The sequence below is a fragment of the Rhinatrema bivittatum genome, chromosome 8, assembly GCF_901001135.1.
Source record: "Rhinatrema bivittatum chromosome 8, aRhiBiv1.1, whole genome shotgun sequence".
Taxonomy (NCBI): Eukaryota; Metazoa; Chordata; class Amphibia; order Gymnophiona; family Rhinatrematidae; genus Rhinatrema; species Rhinatrema bivittatum.
In genome coordinates, this window is record NC_042622.1 from 204,595,549 (window position 1) to 204,614,684 (window position 19,136).

The window sequence follows — 19,136 nt, forward strand, 5'->3', positions numbered from 1 at the left end:
TCTGTATCGCTTTTTTTTTAAATTGTGTTTTATTGTTTTGAGTATCTTAAGCGGTGTCGATGGATTTGTTACTAGACTCACAGTCCTAACTCCTACTAAGGGGAGGCGGTAAACTAACACGTTACGGCCGCGGCAAAACAGTGCGTTACTAATGAGAGAACCTGAGTGCCCGTTATGGTATCGGAGGGGAATAGCTAATTCCTTCATTATACAGCTAATTCGTTCATTTACATGCCGGGTGCGGGAAGGGTTACGCGTCTGTTTTAAGAAGCGCTACGGACGCGCAAAACTGGAGACTGTATCGCTGGTTTGCCTTACGCGTCCGAATTGTGCGCAGCGAGCTCGTTACAGACGAGAAATCTTCAACTGAACTTTACTGTATCGAGCTGATAATGAGTTAGCAAGGGATTGGTTACCTAGCTTCCTCCTGGTCGCTGTGGATGGGATTCGCTCTCCGCAACCCTAGCTACTCTACCTCCTCGGACTTCACTAGAGGTACCCGCTCCTTGGGGGCGTCGCTTTCTCTTTTTCTTTGCAGGTCGCAGTCCGGAACCGGTACTCGCTCCTCGAGGGCCCACATCCCAGACTTGCTCCTGAATACCACATCTGCTAAGAAGTCATCGCTACTTACAACATTGTGAGTTTCCATCTGTCTCTCAGAGCTTTCCCTGGGTTCAGGAACTCGCTCCTTGAGGGCCTAATATATACCATCTCCTGGGCTGCCTTAAGAGACTATTGTGTGAGTTTTACCATCAAGGACTTGTTCCAGAACTCTGCATATACTGCCTACTCACCGTTTTATTTTCTCTACAGCTCAGCCACCCTGGGATCGCTGTTCCAATACCTGAGGGACTACAGCCCAGCTGGGCGCTTCCAGCTCACTACTGCCACCTCTGGTGGTTTATCATATTGTCTAATAAAAGAACTAGTGTGTGCCTGTTTCCTACACTAAGCCTGATCAGCCTCTCGGGATTTCCCCTGAGGGCTTGGTCACCTGACGCTGGTCCAGGGATCCACCCACAACTACTCTAAATAACTACAGATTGCTAATACCAGCTTTAACAACAGAGCTTTCTGACAGATTGCTAACTCCAAGCTTTCTCTACAGAGCTTTGACAACAGATTGCTATCTCCTCACGGAGATCATAACAGATTCACATCACGCCTCCAGTGTGAACTGGCTATCTTTTTTCATTAGTCCTGTTTTCTTATATTTGCCTGTATCGTGCATATTTCTGGTGGGATATTAAGATCATTCCCCTCTTTTCATGGAATCGCCTTTCCAAGGCTGACATGCATGCCACCTTGGGCCTTTGGGAAGTGACGAATAAGAAACTGGAATGCATAAATATACTGTGCTACCTACCACGGCCATAGTGAAGAGGAGGTGAGAGGTACACAGTTTTCTTTCACACTTATTCAATCAGCTATTCATTTGGTCAATCAATTGATTGATCTATTCTTCATGAGGTTAGCACTAACAAAAAATGTCAGATTAACAGTACAGGCAAAATCTTTCATTTATCCTTGGAATGACAGATCTCATTTTCCTGCCTCTCCCAACCAGCCTGCTCATCCATTCCCGACAAGGGTGCCAGGAGCTAATGCCCAACATGGAAGTGCTTTATATTGGTGACATGGCACCTGCCAGCTGGGACTGGGGTGTCAAAAACCAGAGACTCACACACATATGCATCAGTGAGAGGCATTCCCAGTCAGACAGCTGGATCCTTGGTTGTGACTGGAGCTTCCTGAGTCCTCACTATCTGACTGGGAATGTACCGTGGAAAGAGACCATTGCTTAAATTTGGCTAAGCATGCGCAGAGTCTCTTCACGTGGAGAGGCTTGTTTATAGTTTCCAATGCCTGTGAAGCACTGAGTGGCCTGTTTGCCTTGTGACTGCTTTAGCTGCAAACAGAATGGATGCCACCAACCACCAGATGATAGCCACTTCCGCTGTACACTGACCTACAACATGAAGCCAGTCTGCTCAGGCTTTTCTGGTCCTCTCAGCTGCTATTCATTTAACACTGAACAGAAACCCAGAGGGTGCAAATACTGCTTTAACCAATGAACCAACCCCAGTTATAAATCTGAAGCCATTCATTTCAATATTAAAAATAGATTAGTCTCATTGAAAAGAGTATTAAGAGAAAGAGATGGATGGCATGAGCAGGCTGAGCTCTTTAATTTCCGACAGATTTCCTGTTTAATGGGCCAGAATTAATCTTGTAATATTAGAATAAATTATTTTGCATTTAATGAGCGGGCATTTACAGGGTATTTACATTTTGCTATACAGTTGGCTTTAATTTTAAGACTGCTTGGAGACCTATGCTGTGTGTGTGTGTGTGTGTGTGCTGGTGCAATAAGCCTTGATACTGTGGATGCAACTCCAACACTGCTCTCTGCTTCAACGGCAGGGGGAAACGGGGAATTGGATTCAGACAGCAAACAACAAGGGCCTGGATATTTATGGTCTGGGAAACTGAAAAGCATGGGGGTAACCTACACGGCGCAGCAGATACTACCATAAGCTTGCTGGGCAGACTGGACGGACCATTTGGTCCTTTTGGTTCACCATTTCTATGTTTCTATGTAAATATCAGGAAGCAGGAGCATAAGGGTGCAGACATGAAAACAAGTAAACAAGCAATTACTTTTGGGAGGAGGGGGGTGGGAGATACAATGTGGCAGGAGCTGGAAATTCTAGTCCAAGTCTGGGCTCTCTCACCTGTGTCTTCTCTTCTTCCTGGATCCGGAATCAGACCTAAAGAGGAACATCAGAAATAATGAAGGACAAACGAGAAAGCACTGGCTGAGATGCTCAATGAAACTTCTATCTGACAGGACAGAAGGGCTGGGTGGCCCAGCGTAAACCAAAGAGGAGGAGGCTGCAAGGTAGCAGGGATGCAATACAGCGCCCACCTGGAAGGATCCCTGGAACGCAGCATTTCAGGAAAACCAATCAAAGGTCAGGTCTGTTGAAAACGGCACCGAGCTGGACTTAACTGACTGGACACCCTTGCCAAGGGCCCCTTAAGACGAGGTTCGTGCTTGGCAGGGCCCTGCCAGGGGCTAAGAGAACATCTGAGTGGGGAATAAACACTACCCGGGGCATACCTATCCAAATATCACAATGCACATAACAGTTTTAATAAATGTGCTCCTCGGCTGGGTGCACTGGCTCGCTGTGCTCAGGGTCAGGGAAGGAAGCAAGCGATCTGCCGCCGGCCACGGCTGAATGGTGCGCCCTTCAGCCTTCAGGACATGTCATCTGGGGGGAGGGGGCAAAGATGCAGGAAGAAAGATGGGAAGAGGCAAGAAAAAAAAAAAAAGAATTATTGCACTCGGGGGAGGCCAGCACAGTGTTGTACAATTGCTCTGTATCCCCACAGGAGAGCACTTAAACCCAGCAGACTCCTTGGTCCGCCTTGTTGAAGCAGCCCCTGCTGTTGGAAACCTGCAGATGAAACCAAAGGGGAGGGACGGGAGTCCTAGGCCCGGGAACGGCCCTGTCATCTCATTTCACGGTGAACGCGGGAGGGCAAAGACACGGCGCGTGCTTCTGATGCACCCTGCCCGCCTCCTACTGACAACAAGACTAGAAAAAACAATTAACCCGGTAAGGAGAGGGCGAGGCAGGATGGACACGCCCGCTTCTTCCCTCATCTCCATGAATATTCATTTCTCGGCTGTCAATAGGGAAAGAGTCCATGTTACCAATACTAAGAATAGAATAGAAGCTTGGTCCCTCGGCTTCATTCTGGATGGTGGTATGTGGGTCACCTGAAACTTGTTTCCATGGCAGCAACAAAGTGGGAAAAGTTTTCCCAGCCAGGTATCTATTATGTGGTTAAGGGCTGCAGGCCCTGTCTGCCTCTGAAGCAGCCCCCTAGCTGTTAAAATTTCTTACAGGGACCACTGATCGGGCTCATGAATAAATGCTGGTGGATGTCAGCAGGTAGGGCCCTGGAGGAGAGCAGACAGCCTAGCAAGAAAGGGCAACGGGGGGAATACAGGAAACAGAGAGGGAAAGAGTACAGAAAGAGAGAGAAAAGGTGGAACCAAGGAAAAAAAGCTGGAAAGCAGAGGGAGAAAAACAGCAACAAGAAATCCAAGTATCTCTGTATGCAGGGAGAGATATAGCAATGCACGCACACCCGCAGGAAGCCCAATTATGAACAGTCTGCATAAGTCACTAAATGTACAGATAAGTGGGTCTGTGAAGATTTATGCTAGTATTTCATAACCTGTGTCAGGAACCGCAGAGTATATAAATACTGCATATTTTCTGTTTTCCCATTTTATAAAATTACATATATTTTACATGCGTAAACAACTGTAACGTGTCTGTAATAACCCTGAGTTATACGCGGAGACAGGTATTTTGTACAGAATGCGCGTACTTCCCTTCTGAAGATATCTACTTGTGTGCGTGCTTGGAATCACCAGTTGGCCGACCCCTCCACCCGGTTCACCCTGACCCTCCAACATTTCACCCTGATTCACCACCCCTTAAGCCAGAAGTCCCACCCGAAAGGTACAGCCACATGACAAGTGCAGTTTCACTTCCACGACTTAATTAGCAGCTGTAAAAAGAATACAGACAAGTTTGGTAACGTATGCGCCTATTCTGCTTACAAAATAGCAACTTGAGTGTGTTCTTCTGAACCCCGTCCCGGAACGTCCCTACGCATGTACTTGAGGTGTTCCAGAATAACTTGAGACTACTTACACGTGTGTATACCAATTTTACACACGCAATGCTTTCAAAATCAGGCCTAGTATGATTGGCCATACAGGATTTGCTCTCCCTTGGTGTTCTCATCATGAGCCCTGGCCACTATTCGAGGGCATGCTGAAGCAAACTGATGGAGCTACTTATCCACCTGAGGCAGTCCTGCTGCTGGCTCTCATATCTCTAAGCTTTGTAGGACTCGTAATTCTGCTTTCGTCTGGATCAAGTGCAGGACTACAAGACCCAGAATCATAAGAAACCCCATGCTGACTCAGACCAAGGTCCATTTGAGCTCAGCATCTTGTCTTTGACAGTCTGGGTCACAAGAACCTGCAGATTCCATAAAATACATCTATATAAGCGGAGTTAAAAAAAAAAAAGTGCAACAATTCAAAATACCCATAATGACCTCCAAGTTAGTTGTCAGGTCTATCTACTTTGGTTAAATTGTAATTTTGGATGCCACAAATTACCCGTATATTCAGTTTTGGAGGTACTATCATGTTTCTGAAAGTCGACTGATAAAAAGCCAATATTTACGGCAAAACAGCACTTTTGGGAAGTCACTGCTTCTATGCTCTTGGATTTATAAAGTATAAAAGTATTCTGCATTGAGGTTGACAGAAGCCCTTAGGTCACAGCTGCTTTAAGAAGCAGATTCTTCCAGACATAGGGGAGCTATATGTATCCAACAGATCACCCGCAGAGTAAGTGTTACCACTCATGGACCGCGGTGTCACGCCCGACCGCCACCATTCCGCGTCAGAGACGAGCTGCCGTCGGCCCCCCCCGGCGCACACGCACACAGCAGCCCTGTTCTTAAAGGGTCCGCGGCGGGAAACTTCGGCGGCGCAGGCGATGGACGTCATCAAGCTGCCCCTACTTAAAGGGCAGCTTGACTTGCCTTCGGGGCCTCAGCTACAGGTCCCCTGTTTGAAGCGTTTCCTGCGGTTGCCTGTTATCTCGTCGGACTGTGCCTTGGCTACTCTTGCTTGCTGCCTGCCCTGACTCGGACTGTTCCTCGGATTCCTCTTTGCCTGCCGCCTGCCCCGGATTGGGTTGTACCTTGGATTACTCTTGCTTGCTGCCTGCCCTGACTCGGACTGTGCCTCAGATTCCTCTTTGCCTGCCGCCTGCCCCGGATTGGATTATACACTGGACTCCTCTTGCTGGCCATTGGCCCACTCAGGCGGCGGCTGTCAGGCCTCGCACCTAGACTTTAGACTTGTTGAAGTGTCCGCCTGCTGCGGCAGAGAGCTCGGGGGCTCCTCCGTGGGATCCTCCACCCTGTTGCAGCCCAAGAGTCCACATAAGTAACAGTAAGCCAACTGTAAACTGAAGCCACATCTAAAGTTAAAACCATACATCTAAATGCATCTTATAATGACAGTCTGCAGTTTGAAGCAGCAACTGTGTGAACAAAAAAATTGAGCAACAATGTTTACATTTCTTGTTTGCTCTCTTTGTGAATTTCCCCCTTGATGCTTATCACTGAAAACATTTGGGATGGAAGCAGAACTGCTTCACTGCTGCTCCTTGCACGTTTCCTCTACCTCTGTCCACTTGTGACATCACAATCCGTTGCTGAAGAAGGCATCGTGATGTCACAAGCACTCAGTGGGGACCTCAGGTGAGCAGACAGCAAAATTACAGCTGGATTTGTTTCCTATATCATTTCTTGCATTTTGTTATTAAGCGATAAAGCAGTGCAGGGTATGCCTTAGTATTTAACACACTGCTCCACTTTCAATAGGTTATGAGACCACGGGGCTGAGCGCTTTCAGCTACTCCAATAGCGAACACATTCATCACAAGAGCTCCTTGGTGCATTAATGATACAGTGGAGAGAAATAACAAAAGTTGATAATAGATATACGGCTTTACTGCCTATCGAATGCTGCCTGTAAAATTCCCGTATTTCACAAATCAAAACTCCACTCAGTCATATAACATGAAGACCAGCTATAAGCTCAGAAGAACGACTACGTTCTGTGTTGAGGGTTTTCTTATCGTTTTGTCACCCCCCCCCCCCAAAACGCAACAAAATAGGAAATATCACCCAAACACTTGCAGATTTACACTGGCTCCCAATAGAACAGAGAGTTCAATTTAAAACACTATGCACAGTTCATAAGCTAATAAATGACGAAAACTCTGACTGGCTAAACACCGCATTACGATTACATGTCCCTCAAAGAAATCTCAGATCGGCCAATAAAGCTCTACTAACCATACCCTCAGTCAAAACAGCAAAGCTGACCCAAGTTAGAGAGAGAGCACTATCTTTGGCAGGACCATTATTATGGAACACATTACCACTAGAATTAAGACTAATGAAGGAATTAAAACTCTTCAAAAAAGGCTTAAAAACATGGCTTTTCAAAAAAAGCATTTCACAGTGAGGTAGCGGAATAACAACACATACACAAAGCAGGAAGTCACCAAGAAAAAGCAGAACTGCTTATTTTTTATTATCTCCTCACAATTAAGTATTAAATGAGACAGTTAATCGTAAATGGTAACCACACCCATTCCCCATTTAGAGTATATTATTGAACTATGTAACCGTATAATAATGGCACCCTATGGATAATTTAGAAACCACATATTTGTGCCTAACTGAAACCGTTGTGATGGTGCATTACTAAACGACGGTATAGAAAAGGTTTAAATAAATAAAAATAAATAAAAATATCGTCTCTATTTCCTATTTCGTCGCAAACGAATGCACATTCCTAGCCAGTATTCTCCATCTCCAGCAGATGGTGGATGTGCATCTCCCTACTGGGGATTGCTTTGATTTGAAAAAGGAGAAATAAGGAAAATAAATTTGTCCCACTCTCCAGCGATGACACCAAAAGGTCCCTCCCCCAGTTGAAAATTCCTGAGGTGCTTTCTGTGGTCCCTCAGATGAGTGCCTTGGTCCGGTAGCTGGTTTTTCAGCCGGCATGCACTTAGCTGTTAAGCAGCTGAAAAAAGGCAGCAGGTGCAGGAAGCCGAGTGGGACGGTGACGGCATATGCCGTGTCACCCCTGCAGCCAGAGATCCTCTCTGTACTCAGCCAGGTAAGGCTGAGCTGAGGTAAGTTTTGAAAAAAAAATACAGACAGAGGAGGGTTTTCTGATGTAGGTCTTCCTCCTTTCCCCAGTCTCCGGCGCGCCCCTCCCTAGGCACATGCGCATCGCTGATCCTTATGAAGGGCCCGCGGCAGGAACCTGGCCGCTGCCCCGGATGATGACGTCAAACTCTTCAGTATACTTAAGCTCCAGCGCCTTTTGCTTATCAGCCCACTCCACCTGCCTATGGTGGGGACCCATAGGTCCTCGCCTACAGGTTGCGTCAACCCTACCTCGGCCCAAGGGTCTACCTCTGATGCAACAGGTTGCAAAGGCCATGGACTTGGTGGAGCTGCGTGCCCTCCAGGCCATTCCAGGCCTGGCATCCAAGGTACAAGAACAGCAGCAGTTTCTTGAGGCATTGGCCTTCTCCATGGATCGTCTTCACGCCAGCTTGATGCTCTCATCAATAGTCCAGTTTCTATGCCGGCTCCTCCTCATCCACAGCCATCTCCATCGATGCCTCAAGCCTTGTTGGCCCTCCCAGCGCCCCCGCACTTCAATGGTGACTCCAGACTCTGTTGAGGGTTTATTAACCAATGTTATATGCAGTTCGTTCTCCAGCCCTCCATCTTCCAGGACGAGTTAACTAAAGTCACCTTCATCCTATCCCACCTCGAGGGGAAGGCGCTGGCTTGGGCTTCCCCCTTATGGGAACGCTCGTATTCCTTGTTAAAGGACCTGACTCAGTTTGTGGCCATGTTCCGACAGACCTTTGATGATCCTGGGCGGCATGCCGTGGCAAGCATTAACTTACTACATCTTCGTCAAGGTCAAAGAAGTCTCTTTGACTATACCATCGAGTTTCGGACTTTGGCTACCGAGCTCGCTTTGCAGGAAGACTGCCCCCGAGCCATCTACCTGGATGGACTTTCCTCACAGCTGAAGGATGAGTTGGCTGCAAGGGATCTCCCTTCCTCTCTTGAGGATCTTTTAGACTTGGCAGGCCGAATCGATCACCGCCTCCAAGAGCGTCACCAGGAGAGTTGGATGCCCAAGAAGCCTTCTTGGATTCGATCCCATTCGCCACCGACTACCAACCTTACCTCGGCCCAAGGGTCCACCTCCGACGTAACAGTAGGTCTGGGTAAAGACATTTCAGGAGGGGTACCTGATTTTGGAACTCCCCTAACTGGTTCTTCAGCAGGGGAAGGCAACTTAGTGAGTATGCCTCAGGTACCTCTTGGTTTGGATACTTCTACATTTTCATGGGTATAATTTTTCCAGGGATTGCAAGCCTTTCTTCAGGTGCAGTCCTTAGCCCCATCCCATGCTCCCAGGGCAGAGTTGCAGGTTCAAACCTTTCCAGGATCTACTGTTAAGTGCTGGAGAACTCCTAGAGTAGTAGCAGGACTGCCTGATAGAGATCCAGATGGTATGAATGATGAGGCCGATCCTGACTCTTGAGGATGGTGAAATTCCTCTAGGATTAGAACCTTATAGGACTGTACTATGGTTCTTCTATAGAGATGAACTGCCAGCCCTGATTTCCCAGACCTTGAAAATGCTGGGAATACCTGGAGCAGATTCTATGTCTGAGCCAAAGAAAAATCTCATTTTGGTTTGTGATGGAGGCCATTCAAGTCTGTGATGGAGGCCATTCAAGAATTAATTGATCTTGAAGTAGGGTGCCCCAGAGGCTAATTTCAAAGGAGGTTGGGTTTTAGAAGGCCTGTATCCTCTGGATCTGGTAGTGAGAGAGCGTTTATGTTTTCCGAAGGTGGATGCACTTGTAATTGCAGTCTCCAAGCGGACGACTATCCCCCTAGAGGGAGGAGTGGCCTTGAAGGATGAACACGATAGGAGGATTGAAACTATCCTTAAGCAGGCATTTGAAGCACTGGCAATGACTTTGCAAATAGCTTTTTGTTGTTCCCTGGTGGCTTGCTCTTGTTTACTTCTCTCTCAAGAGGTTGATGACTCTGGGGTGAATTCCAGGGCAATTGTGGAGCCAGCAGCCGCCTTCTTGGCAGATGCAAGCTGCGATTTGGTCTGCACCTCAGTCAGAGGGGTGGCTTTAGTAACAGCTGCCAGGCATCAGTTATGGCTGAGGAAGTGGTCAACTGATGAAAGTATCTTACCACTTCCTGCAGAAGAAGCAGGCAGTGGAGGATACATTGGCAAGGCTCCTCAGTCTGAGAGCTGTGGTTTCAGTGCCCACGTCTCAAGAAAATATGGGGCAATATTCCATTTATTTCGTTGTGCCCAAAAAAAGGGATACTTTCATTCCATCCTGGATCTCAAAGATGTCAACCGTCATCTGCGGGTGATGCATTTTCGCACGGAGACCTTGTGCTCGGTGATAATGGCCGTGCAGTCGAGGGGATTTCTGACCTCTTTGAACCTATCTGAAGTGTATCTTCGCATTCCCATTTGAATGCGGTTCGCAGTTCTGGGACGCCATTATCAGTTTTGGGCACTACCTTTTGGTTTGGCCACTGCTTCCAGAACATTTTCCAAGATAATGATGGTAGTTAGGATGGGATCCTAGTACACCCATATCTGGACAACTGGCTGATTCGTGCCAAGTCACTAGAAGAGAGTCGCCTGTTGCAGGAGCTTGGCTGGGTGGTAAACCTGGCCAAGAGCAGTCTTCAGCCTTCTCATTCATTGGAATACCTTGGGGTTGGTTCAACACGAAGCTTGGCAAGCTTTTCCTGTTGGAAGCTTGTATTCAGAAGAATTCAGAAGTTGATGTATACGTCTGTTGATGAACACTCTGCGCCCGACCGTATGGTCCTACCTACAGGTACTTGGTTTAATGGTAGCAACCCTGGAAGTGGAACCAAGGGCAAGAGTGCATATGTGTCCTCTTCAGCGCTCCCTGTTTTCTCGGTGGAACCCGCAAACTCTGGACTATTCAATTTGGCTTCACCTGCCGATGGAGGTCTCCTCCCAACTGCAGTGGTGGCTACAGCCAGATCATCTAAGAAAGAGAATTTCCCCAGCACCACTGCACTGGCCAGTACTGACGACAGATGTGATCTTCCATGGTTGGGGAGCTCACTGTCAGGAGCTGACAGTGCAAGGGCGCTGTGTTGCAGAAGAGTCTCTCTGGAACATCAATCATTTGGAAGCCAGGACAGTTTAGCTTGCTGTTTGCAGTTCAGCAACAGGCTGCGGGGTTGAGTGGTCCGGATAATGTCAGAGAACGCAACGACTGTGGCTTACATAAATCGGCAGGGTGGAACCAAGAGCCAACAAGTGTCGCAGGAGATAGATCAACTTATGGAATGGGCCAAACTACATCTCCAGATGATCTCAGCCTCACATATAGCAGGAAAAGACAATGTAAGAGCAAACTTTCTCAGCTGAGAAAGTCTGGACCCAGGAGAATGGGCGCTATCTAACGATGTGTTTCAGCTGATTCTGGATCGCTGGGGTCTCCCATTTCTAGTCCTGATGGCAACTTCTTTCAATGCGAAAGTTACGCAATTCTTCAATCGCAGGAGAGATCCAAAGTCATTGGGGATCGATGCCTTGGTGCAGGAGTGGCCAGAAGACAAGTTGCTGTATGCCTTTCCTCCATGGCCCATGAGGGCAGACTAGTCCGAAGGATTGAGCACTACAGAGGGATCATGCTCTTGATTATTTTGGATTGGCCCAGGATAACCGTGGTATGCGGATCTGCGGTGGCTCCTGGTGGAATTGCCCTTTGGCTTCTGGCGCACAGGGATCTGTTGCGGCAGGATCCTATTCTTCATGAAGATATGTATTGATTTTGTCTTATGGTATGGCCCTTGAAGGGGCTCGCTTGCTCAAACATGGATACTCTGCGGCAGAGATTTCCACCTTGCTAAGAGCTAGAAAGTTCTTCACTTCCTTGGCCTATGTGCGGGTTTGGCGATTGTTTGAGGCCTGGTGTAAGGATTGAGATACTCTTCTTTGTTTAGTCAAGATCCCACTCATTTTGGAATTTTTGCAGGATGGCTTGAATAAAGGCTTGGCACTTAATTCCTTAAAGGTAAGAGTAGTGGCTCTCGCCTGTTTCAGAGGTCAGGTGAATGGTGGATCCTTGTCAGCTCATCGTAATGTGGCCTGGTTCCTGAAAGAAGTGAAACATCTTCGTCCTCCTTTGCGGTTTCCAGTGCCCTTATAGAGTCTTTTTTTTTTCCCAAAATACTTTTTATTAAACAGGGATAGCAGTACACATAGGTAGCTACAGCCAACTTAGGCAACAAAGTACATTATCAAACCGGTACAACAGTAGGAGCATACAATCATAAAAATCTACGATACCACCAATCCCTGAGTTTCTGTTTGCCATCAGGAACCCTCCCATCCCTCAATCCCCCACTCCACACCCCCGCAACATACCCTAAACACCACAAGCGTACCTCATTCAACCACCAGTCACACCCTAACCTCCCCCTTCCCCATCCCTCCCCCACCCCCTCCTTTGAGGACCAGTTCAGCGTGTAACCGTTGAGTCTCAATCCATCTTGTGAGTCTTAATTTGGTATTGGATTTCTTAGCGGGTCTTAGTTTAGACCGATATGTAACCTGACCTTGCGGTTATTGACCTTGAAAATGGTGTTTCTTGTGGCAATTTGTTCTGCGCATAGAGTGTCCGAACTGCAGGCCTTGTCTTGCCGGGAGCCATTCCTCGGGTGATTCCAGGGGTAGTACAGCTGCGTACTGTTCCTTTTTACTGAAGGTGGTCACTAATTTTCACTTGAATCAGTCCATCTTCCTGCCATTTCTGGAAGGAAAATGAGATGTAGAGGAGTATTGTCTGTTGCGACCCTTGTATGTCAAGAGACATATTGTCTGATATCTGGAGGTTACTAAGCCTTTATGGAAGATGGATCGCCTGTTTGTCCTTCACGATGGTACTAGGCAGGGAGAACTGGCCTCATGGGCTACCATAGTTCGCTGGATCAAGGAGGTAGTCACGGCTGCATATGTTGATGCTGGGAAGCCATTGCCTAGTCAGGTCAGGGCTCATTCCACCTGGGCTCAGGCAGTATCATGGGCGAAGATGAAATTGTTGTCTCCCGTCGACATTTGCCGAGATGAGACATGGTTTCGTTACATACTTTTTCCAGGGATTATTATCAGGATGTGAGGCCCGGACAGCGAGCAGCCTCCCGCCCTATTTGGGAGTAGCTTGGGTACATCCCACTTGTTTTGGATTCATCTGACTGGACGCTAAGAAATGAGAAATTACTACTTACCTGATAATTTCCTTTTCTTTAGGACAGTCAGATGAATCCAGTTTCCTTCCCTTGGCTGCCGAATGGTTGTATTATGGTCCTCCTCCATGGCTACATGTTACAGGGATTACTGGTAAGTGTTCATCCAGTCCCTAGACTAGTGTTAATACATTCTTGTCTGAGCTCAGCGTTGCCTGTTGGCTGAGTATTGAAATGGTTATCTGTTTAATCAAGCTTTGCTAGTCTGTCCACGGTTGCTTTTGAAGTGAATACTGGCAGGCTGATGTTACTGCAGGGGTATATGTACTGTGACGTCAGTTTGCTCCGTCTCCATCTGCTGGTAGAGGTGCATAGCCCACTTGTTCTGGATTCATTTGACTATCCTAAAGAAAAGGAAATTATCAGGTAAGTAGTAATTTCTCATTATTCAAAGTCCAAGCCTCCAATAGTTCAGGGAACATTCAGTTTTGCAAGTTATGAAATCTCTGTCCTTATTCTGGTAAATAATTGTAAATTTATGCACCGGTGACACGTTTGAGACCTTCTGTAGAATCTGATGTCAGGCATTATCACGGGTATACAGTGCAGCCTGGCCAGTGCCCAGTGATGGCTGGCCCTGCTGGCTCCGGGGTAGCACCGTGAGAGATCAGGGCTGACTATTGAGCACTTCCTTGCACTTCGGACCTGTCAAGTCTGGATGCGTAACAGAGGAAATGCTTAAATAAGTTGGCATCACCCCACAGCAATGCCTAGTCACCAGGTCAGGGTAACCTGAGTCTGGGGCTCTGAAGGGAGCACTGGTTTGTTGCTGGTGGGAATTAGGGTGGCTGCAAATGAAAGGTGGTCTCCTTTAAAATAAAATCATCTCTCCCTTTCTGCTGCAGAGGGTGCTTTGTCCGCAACATATTTTGTTCCTTTTGGTTTAGTGAACGTCTTTTTTCTACATACAGTAATCACATCTTCATAAATCTATCTCACCCTGACTTCATCGGATGGGGGGAGGGGGGGGAGAGAGTTTCACGAATCTAGGGCAGAGCTCCCATGGCAGCCAACGCAGCAGTGCTGAGCAGGATATGAGGGAGCTGCTCTGCACGCAGTATTGCGCCTCTCTGTCCCACCCCATGCATTATTCACTCTGCCGTGCCTGCAGTGCTGCACTGCGCTTCTGCACGCACGCACGCCCCCTCCTTTCACCTTGCTCCTGCTCTCCTCATCTTCCACTCAACAAATACCCTGTGCAGTCCACATTCCAGCGTTTCAGAGCTCCAAGAGGCTCCTTGGAATTGTTTTGTTGGAGTTAGAGATCCCTGCAGAGGGAGAGGTGGTGGATGACTGGTAGAATGTTTAATCAAACAGGAGGGAGGAAGAGGCTGGAAACGAGGCACTCGAAGGTCTTGTCTCTGCAAGCAGCAAAAGGCAGATAAACTGCATAGCAACTCGTGCAATTAGTGGGGCATAAGCAGCAGCGTAAGGGACCTTGATTATTAATGTCATTGCTAATAGTAGTAGTTCTAGGGATCCATCTTGCGGCAGTGCGACACAGACCACCCGGCTTGCTGTCTTCCAGTAGCGTGATTCATGGGGCCAGCCTGGTTTGATTCCTGGAGCGGCTCTTTCACGTCTCGGGTTGGCCAGGGCTGGGGATGCTGCGGAGGCAGCATTCACAGCTTCTGGGAGAGGAGGGGAGCCCTGGTCATCGTTAAGGTCGATGGGCTGGTGGTTGGATTTAGGAGCCACGATTCGGGATTCCGGAAGGAGCCCCGGTGCATGCCTTCTAACCCCAGCATCATTGCACACAAGGACCAGAATGACCTAGGTGGCTGTGACTGGTACCAGGATCCCAGCAGCAATTCCGATTCCGACTGAGCTGAAAAAAAGGAGGAACTACACTACCAAGCCCTTTATAAAAAAAAGGGGTAATTTACTTGGGCTCCTGGAGAGGAAGAACAATCCCTCACAGCAAGAGTGACCCCTGCTGACTGAGGAGAGGCACTGAAGGGTTCAGGGTCTTCTCCAGCCTGCAGCCCTCATTAATCCTTAAAGGACTGGATAATGGAGCATGATCTGCTACTTTTTTTTTTTTTTTTAACTTGGCAGCGTCCTCCTGTTCCTTTTTACTTCCAGCACAAATCAGAACCAGGGTTGGGAGCTGATCCATGAGCCTTCATTTCTATACTGCATTCTCACAAAAAAAAAAAGGTTGCAGTGGTTTACAATAAAAGAAATCACATGCATAATTGAAACATGTAAGTTCTAAAAATTACCAATTAACAGGACCATTCAAATGTCACTTAAACTGCTTAATTTTCCTGCTACTCTGGACAGTTTGCAGCTGAATCTGATCAGCTAGAGGTCATCAGTGAGCAATGACCTCTTTCCTACTGCAGCATTTCCCAGCCCTAGCTGACCTAAGCAGCAGGAGACCTGACTCGGGCATCAAACTGAGGAACGCTTTGCATGGCAGCGTACAGCACTGTCTTTGAGCCATCAAGCAGGCCAGGAGTTACAGGGAGAGCTGTGGTCCACAAGGCAAGAAAAAGGGAGACCTGCATATGTTTGCAGTTTTCTGTTACTGGGGCTTAGAGCTGCAGGAATGATGTTGGGACTGGCTGCAGGCAGTCAGAGATGGCAAAATTTCATCCAGAGAGACTGAAAATGGTAGAAATGCCAGCCAGACTGTTACATTGCATGCTGTGAGAAAAAATTACTTCCCCAGGTTTATACTTTTGTTAAAAAAAGTATATTTATAGAGTGTGAAATTCATGATCAGATTGCAAATGCAGGGAGAAGTACCATATTGTTCAAGGAGGGGCTGAAAAAAAGGCATCTCCAAATGTGTATGTTTTACCCTCTCTGTATTGTTTCAAATATTCAGTCCTCAGTCATTCAGTGTGCATTTCTCTAAGCTGATTCCCCAGCAAGTCTCCTGAACCACTGGGAGAGCTCTAAATTATCTACTACTTAATGTTGGTCAAGGATGGCTATGATGTCACAAGTGACATCACACACATACACATTGAACAAACCAATCGGATCCAAGTCCATGTCTGATCCGGGACATTGTTCTGAACTTTGCTGTCCCCAGCCCTAGGTTTGGAGAAATTTTAGGAAGGCAGGTTGAAAAACTATAATACATAGCCCATTCACTTGCTACTCAAAATCAGGAGAGAGGCCTAATGCAGGGCCTGCACCAGGTCCTACCCAGCAAAGTCTTGAGGACCTAGTGATTATAGCAATTGGCTGAAAACTGGAGAAGCCAGGATTCAAATCCCGCTTCCTCCACTGACACTTCTTGTGAGCTTGGGGGAAGTCATTTTAACTTCCATTGCCTCAGACAGGATAATTTTCAAAGCAAAATGTAAAAGTAACATACTAACACAGCAATTTTCAAATGCCCATTTACCCACATTAAGTGCATTTAATGTGGGTAAAACCTAGTGGCAATTTAATAGCATATATTGTAGCAATTTTCAAAGGATATTGAATTGCCAATACGTTTTACTTGCAATAAGTGCCCTTAAGGCAGGTAAATGGGCTTTTGAAAATTGCTACAATAGTATGTTAGATGTACATTGTCCTTTGAAAATTACCCTGTTAGATTGTAGGGCAGGGACTTGTGTAACTGAATACTAATCACTATTGTACAGTGCTGTGTGTGTCTAGCAGTGCTATAAAAACGATAAGTATTATTACTGTATATGGGGTAAGACATACTATAATGTGAGATGAAGACCCAATTTGACGGAGAGAGAAGGGGCGACGATCTCTAACAGTACTTTCCTCCACGGCCTCGGTTTTCAGTGATGGCCGGGAGTCTATGTGGGATGAATGAGAGGCATTCTCTATCTACCTCTCCATTTTCATTGGTAGGGAGAAAGGAAAGTGCAGGAAGCAGTACCTGTCTCTTTTATGCTTTTTCCCAGTCTTCTTTTTCTTTTCCTTCCGGATTGGTGAAGAACTGTTGCAGCTGAAAGGGAAAAACAGGCAATCTCTTAGTTACCCAGGTCCCATTTTGCATCAAATGTCTGTAGGCAGGGCTTCCCCAAATGTTTGCTCATAGGGCTCATCCCATCTGCAGTCTGAGGCAGACTGCAACATATAAATGCCCATGACTGTACCCTCTCCAGCATGTCTATCAGGCAAGATCATGGAACATGTTCACCTTGGTGCTTTGGATACAGCAGACAGTGTAACTTGCCTTTGAACATATGTTCTGCATGATGTAATGTTCCCGATTTAGTCTCTGACTAGTCTGCTCTACACCACAGCCACTAAATTTATTTCCAAGCTGGGTTGTGGCACATCTCAAAAGAAGGCTGTGTTGCTGGCAGGCCAATAATGCAGACTGACAGTGGGAGTCCCTGGCGGGAGTCTGTGCTTTGCATTTTGCTGGAGTCTCTGCTACTCGCAGCCCTGCAGTATACATTTTGATCATTCCCATTATTTTAAGTCCTTGTATTCCGCAGAAGTCTCCATCACTGACATCATCCATATTCTGCCGGAGTCTCCAAACAGATTTTGCATTGGAAAGGAAAATTGGTTCTTATATGCTAATTTTTGTTCCTGGAATACTACAGATCAGTCCAGACAAGTGGGTTCTGCATCCCTTCCAGCAGATGGAGGCAGAGAATAAAAACTTTTCAGGCACTGCTATGTAACCGAGAGTGCCACCTGCAGTCCCTCAGTATTGACCTGTACCCAAGCCAAGTTGACCCACAAACTCAAAGCAATAAACAAAGCCCCCTATCATGGCGAAGGTAGTTGGGGCCCCCTGAAATGAAGCCCTTACATCCAACAAAGGCACTGTAAACCCATCAGTCCTAACGTTCAAAATATATGCAAATAAGAACATAATATTTATCACAACTACATCGGTCTTTCGGTACCAGGGCATAGGTCTCTGGACTGAACGGACGTATTCCAGGAACGAAAATTAGCAGGTAAGACCCATACCCCAGATCAGTCCAGACAAGTGGGATGTACCCAAACTCCCCTACACTGGGCGAGCACCTGAAAGACCTGCTCGCAGCACATCCTCACTGAAGGTTGCCTACCCTGGAGCCCGCACATCTAAACGGTAGTGCTTAGTGAAAGTGTGAAGGGAAGACCATGTCGCTACGTTATAGATCTCTTGAGGAGACACCAACTGACACTCCACCCAGGAAGCCGCTTGTGCTCTAGTACAATGCACCCACAACCCTTCCGGGACTGTCTGACCTTTGCAGATATAGGTTGAAAAAATAGCCTCCTTCAACCATCGAGCAATTGTGGCTTTAGATTCTTTGGATCCTTTGTTTGAGGCCCCAAACAAAACAAACAGATGATTTGAACAACGGAAACTGTTAGTGACTTTAATATAACGCAACAGAGTCTGCCGAACATCCAATAAGTGAAGTTCCCTTGCACTTGATCCTTCCGAAGCCACATTCGGAAATGCTGGTAATTCCACTGTCTGGTTGAGATGAAAAGAAGAAACAACCTTTGGCAAAAACAAGGGCATGGTATGCAAAGTCACCCCAGTGTCCGAAATTCGCAGGAACAGTTCTCTACAGGATAAAACCTGGAGTTTCAAAATCCATCTAGCCGAATAAATCGCCACCGGAAACACTGTTTTCAAGGTGACATCCTTCAGCGATGCTCTTCGTAAAGGCTCAAACAAGGCACTATATAGACTTCACAAGACTACGTTAAAATTTTTATTACTGGCAGCCGCAAATGTTTGGCACCCTTGAGAAAACGTATGAGATCCAGATGGGCAGCCAAAGGCTTTCCCTGAAATCTCTAACGAAGGCAACACAAGGCTGCCACCTGTATCTGAAGTGAATTATAGGTCAAGCCCTGCTGTAAAAATGCCAAGATTTGTGTAATATCTACCCACAAAGGATCTGGGCCCTCATTTCTAGGGATGTGAATCGTTTTAGGACGATTAAAATTATCGTCCGATAATTTTAATATCGTCTTAAAACCGTTATGGAACACAATACAATAGAGATTCTAACGATTTATCGTTATAAATCGTTAGAATCGTGAGCCGGCACACTAAAACCCCCTAAAACCCACCCCCGACCCTTTAAATTAAATCCCCCACCCTCCCGAACCCCCCCCAAATGAGTTAAATAACC

At 46.9% G+C, this 19,136-nt stretch overlaps 1 protein-coding gene across 1 annotated transcript in view; it reads right to left on the bottom strand.

The window, feature by feature from the left end:
• The window catches only part of SRRM3 (serine/arginine repetitive matrix 3), a 236,955-nt gene that overhangs the window by 88,054 nt on the left and 129,765 nt on the right, over nucleotides 1-19,136 (bottom strand). The window contains exons 5-6 of the mRNA XM_029613117.1: nucleotides 16,913-16,981; nucleotides 2,736-2,771 (exon numbers count right to left, since the gene is read on the bottom strand). Coding sequence (XP_029468977.1) covers nucleotides 2,736-2,771; nucleotides 16,913-16,981 — 105 coding nt within the window. The remainder of the gene's footprint in view (nucleotides 1-2,735; nucleotides 2,772-16,912; nucleotides 16,982-19,136) is intronic.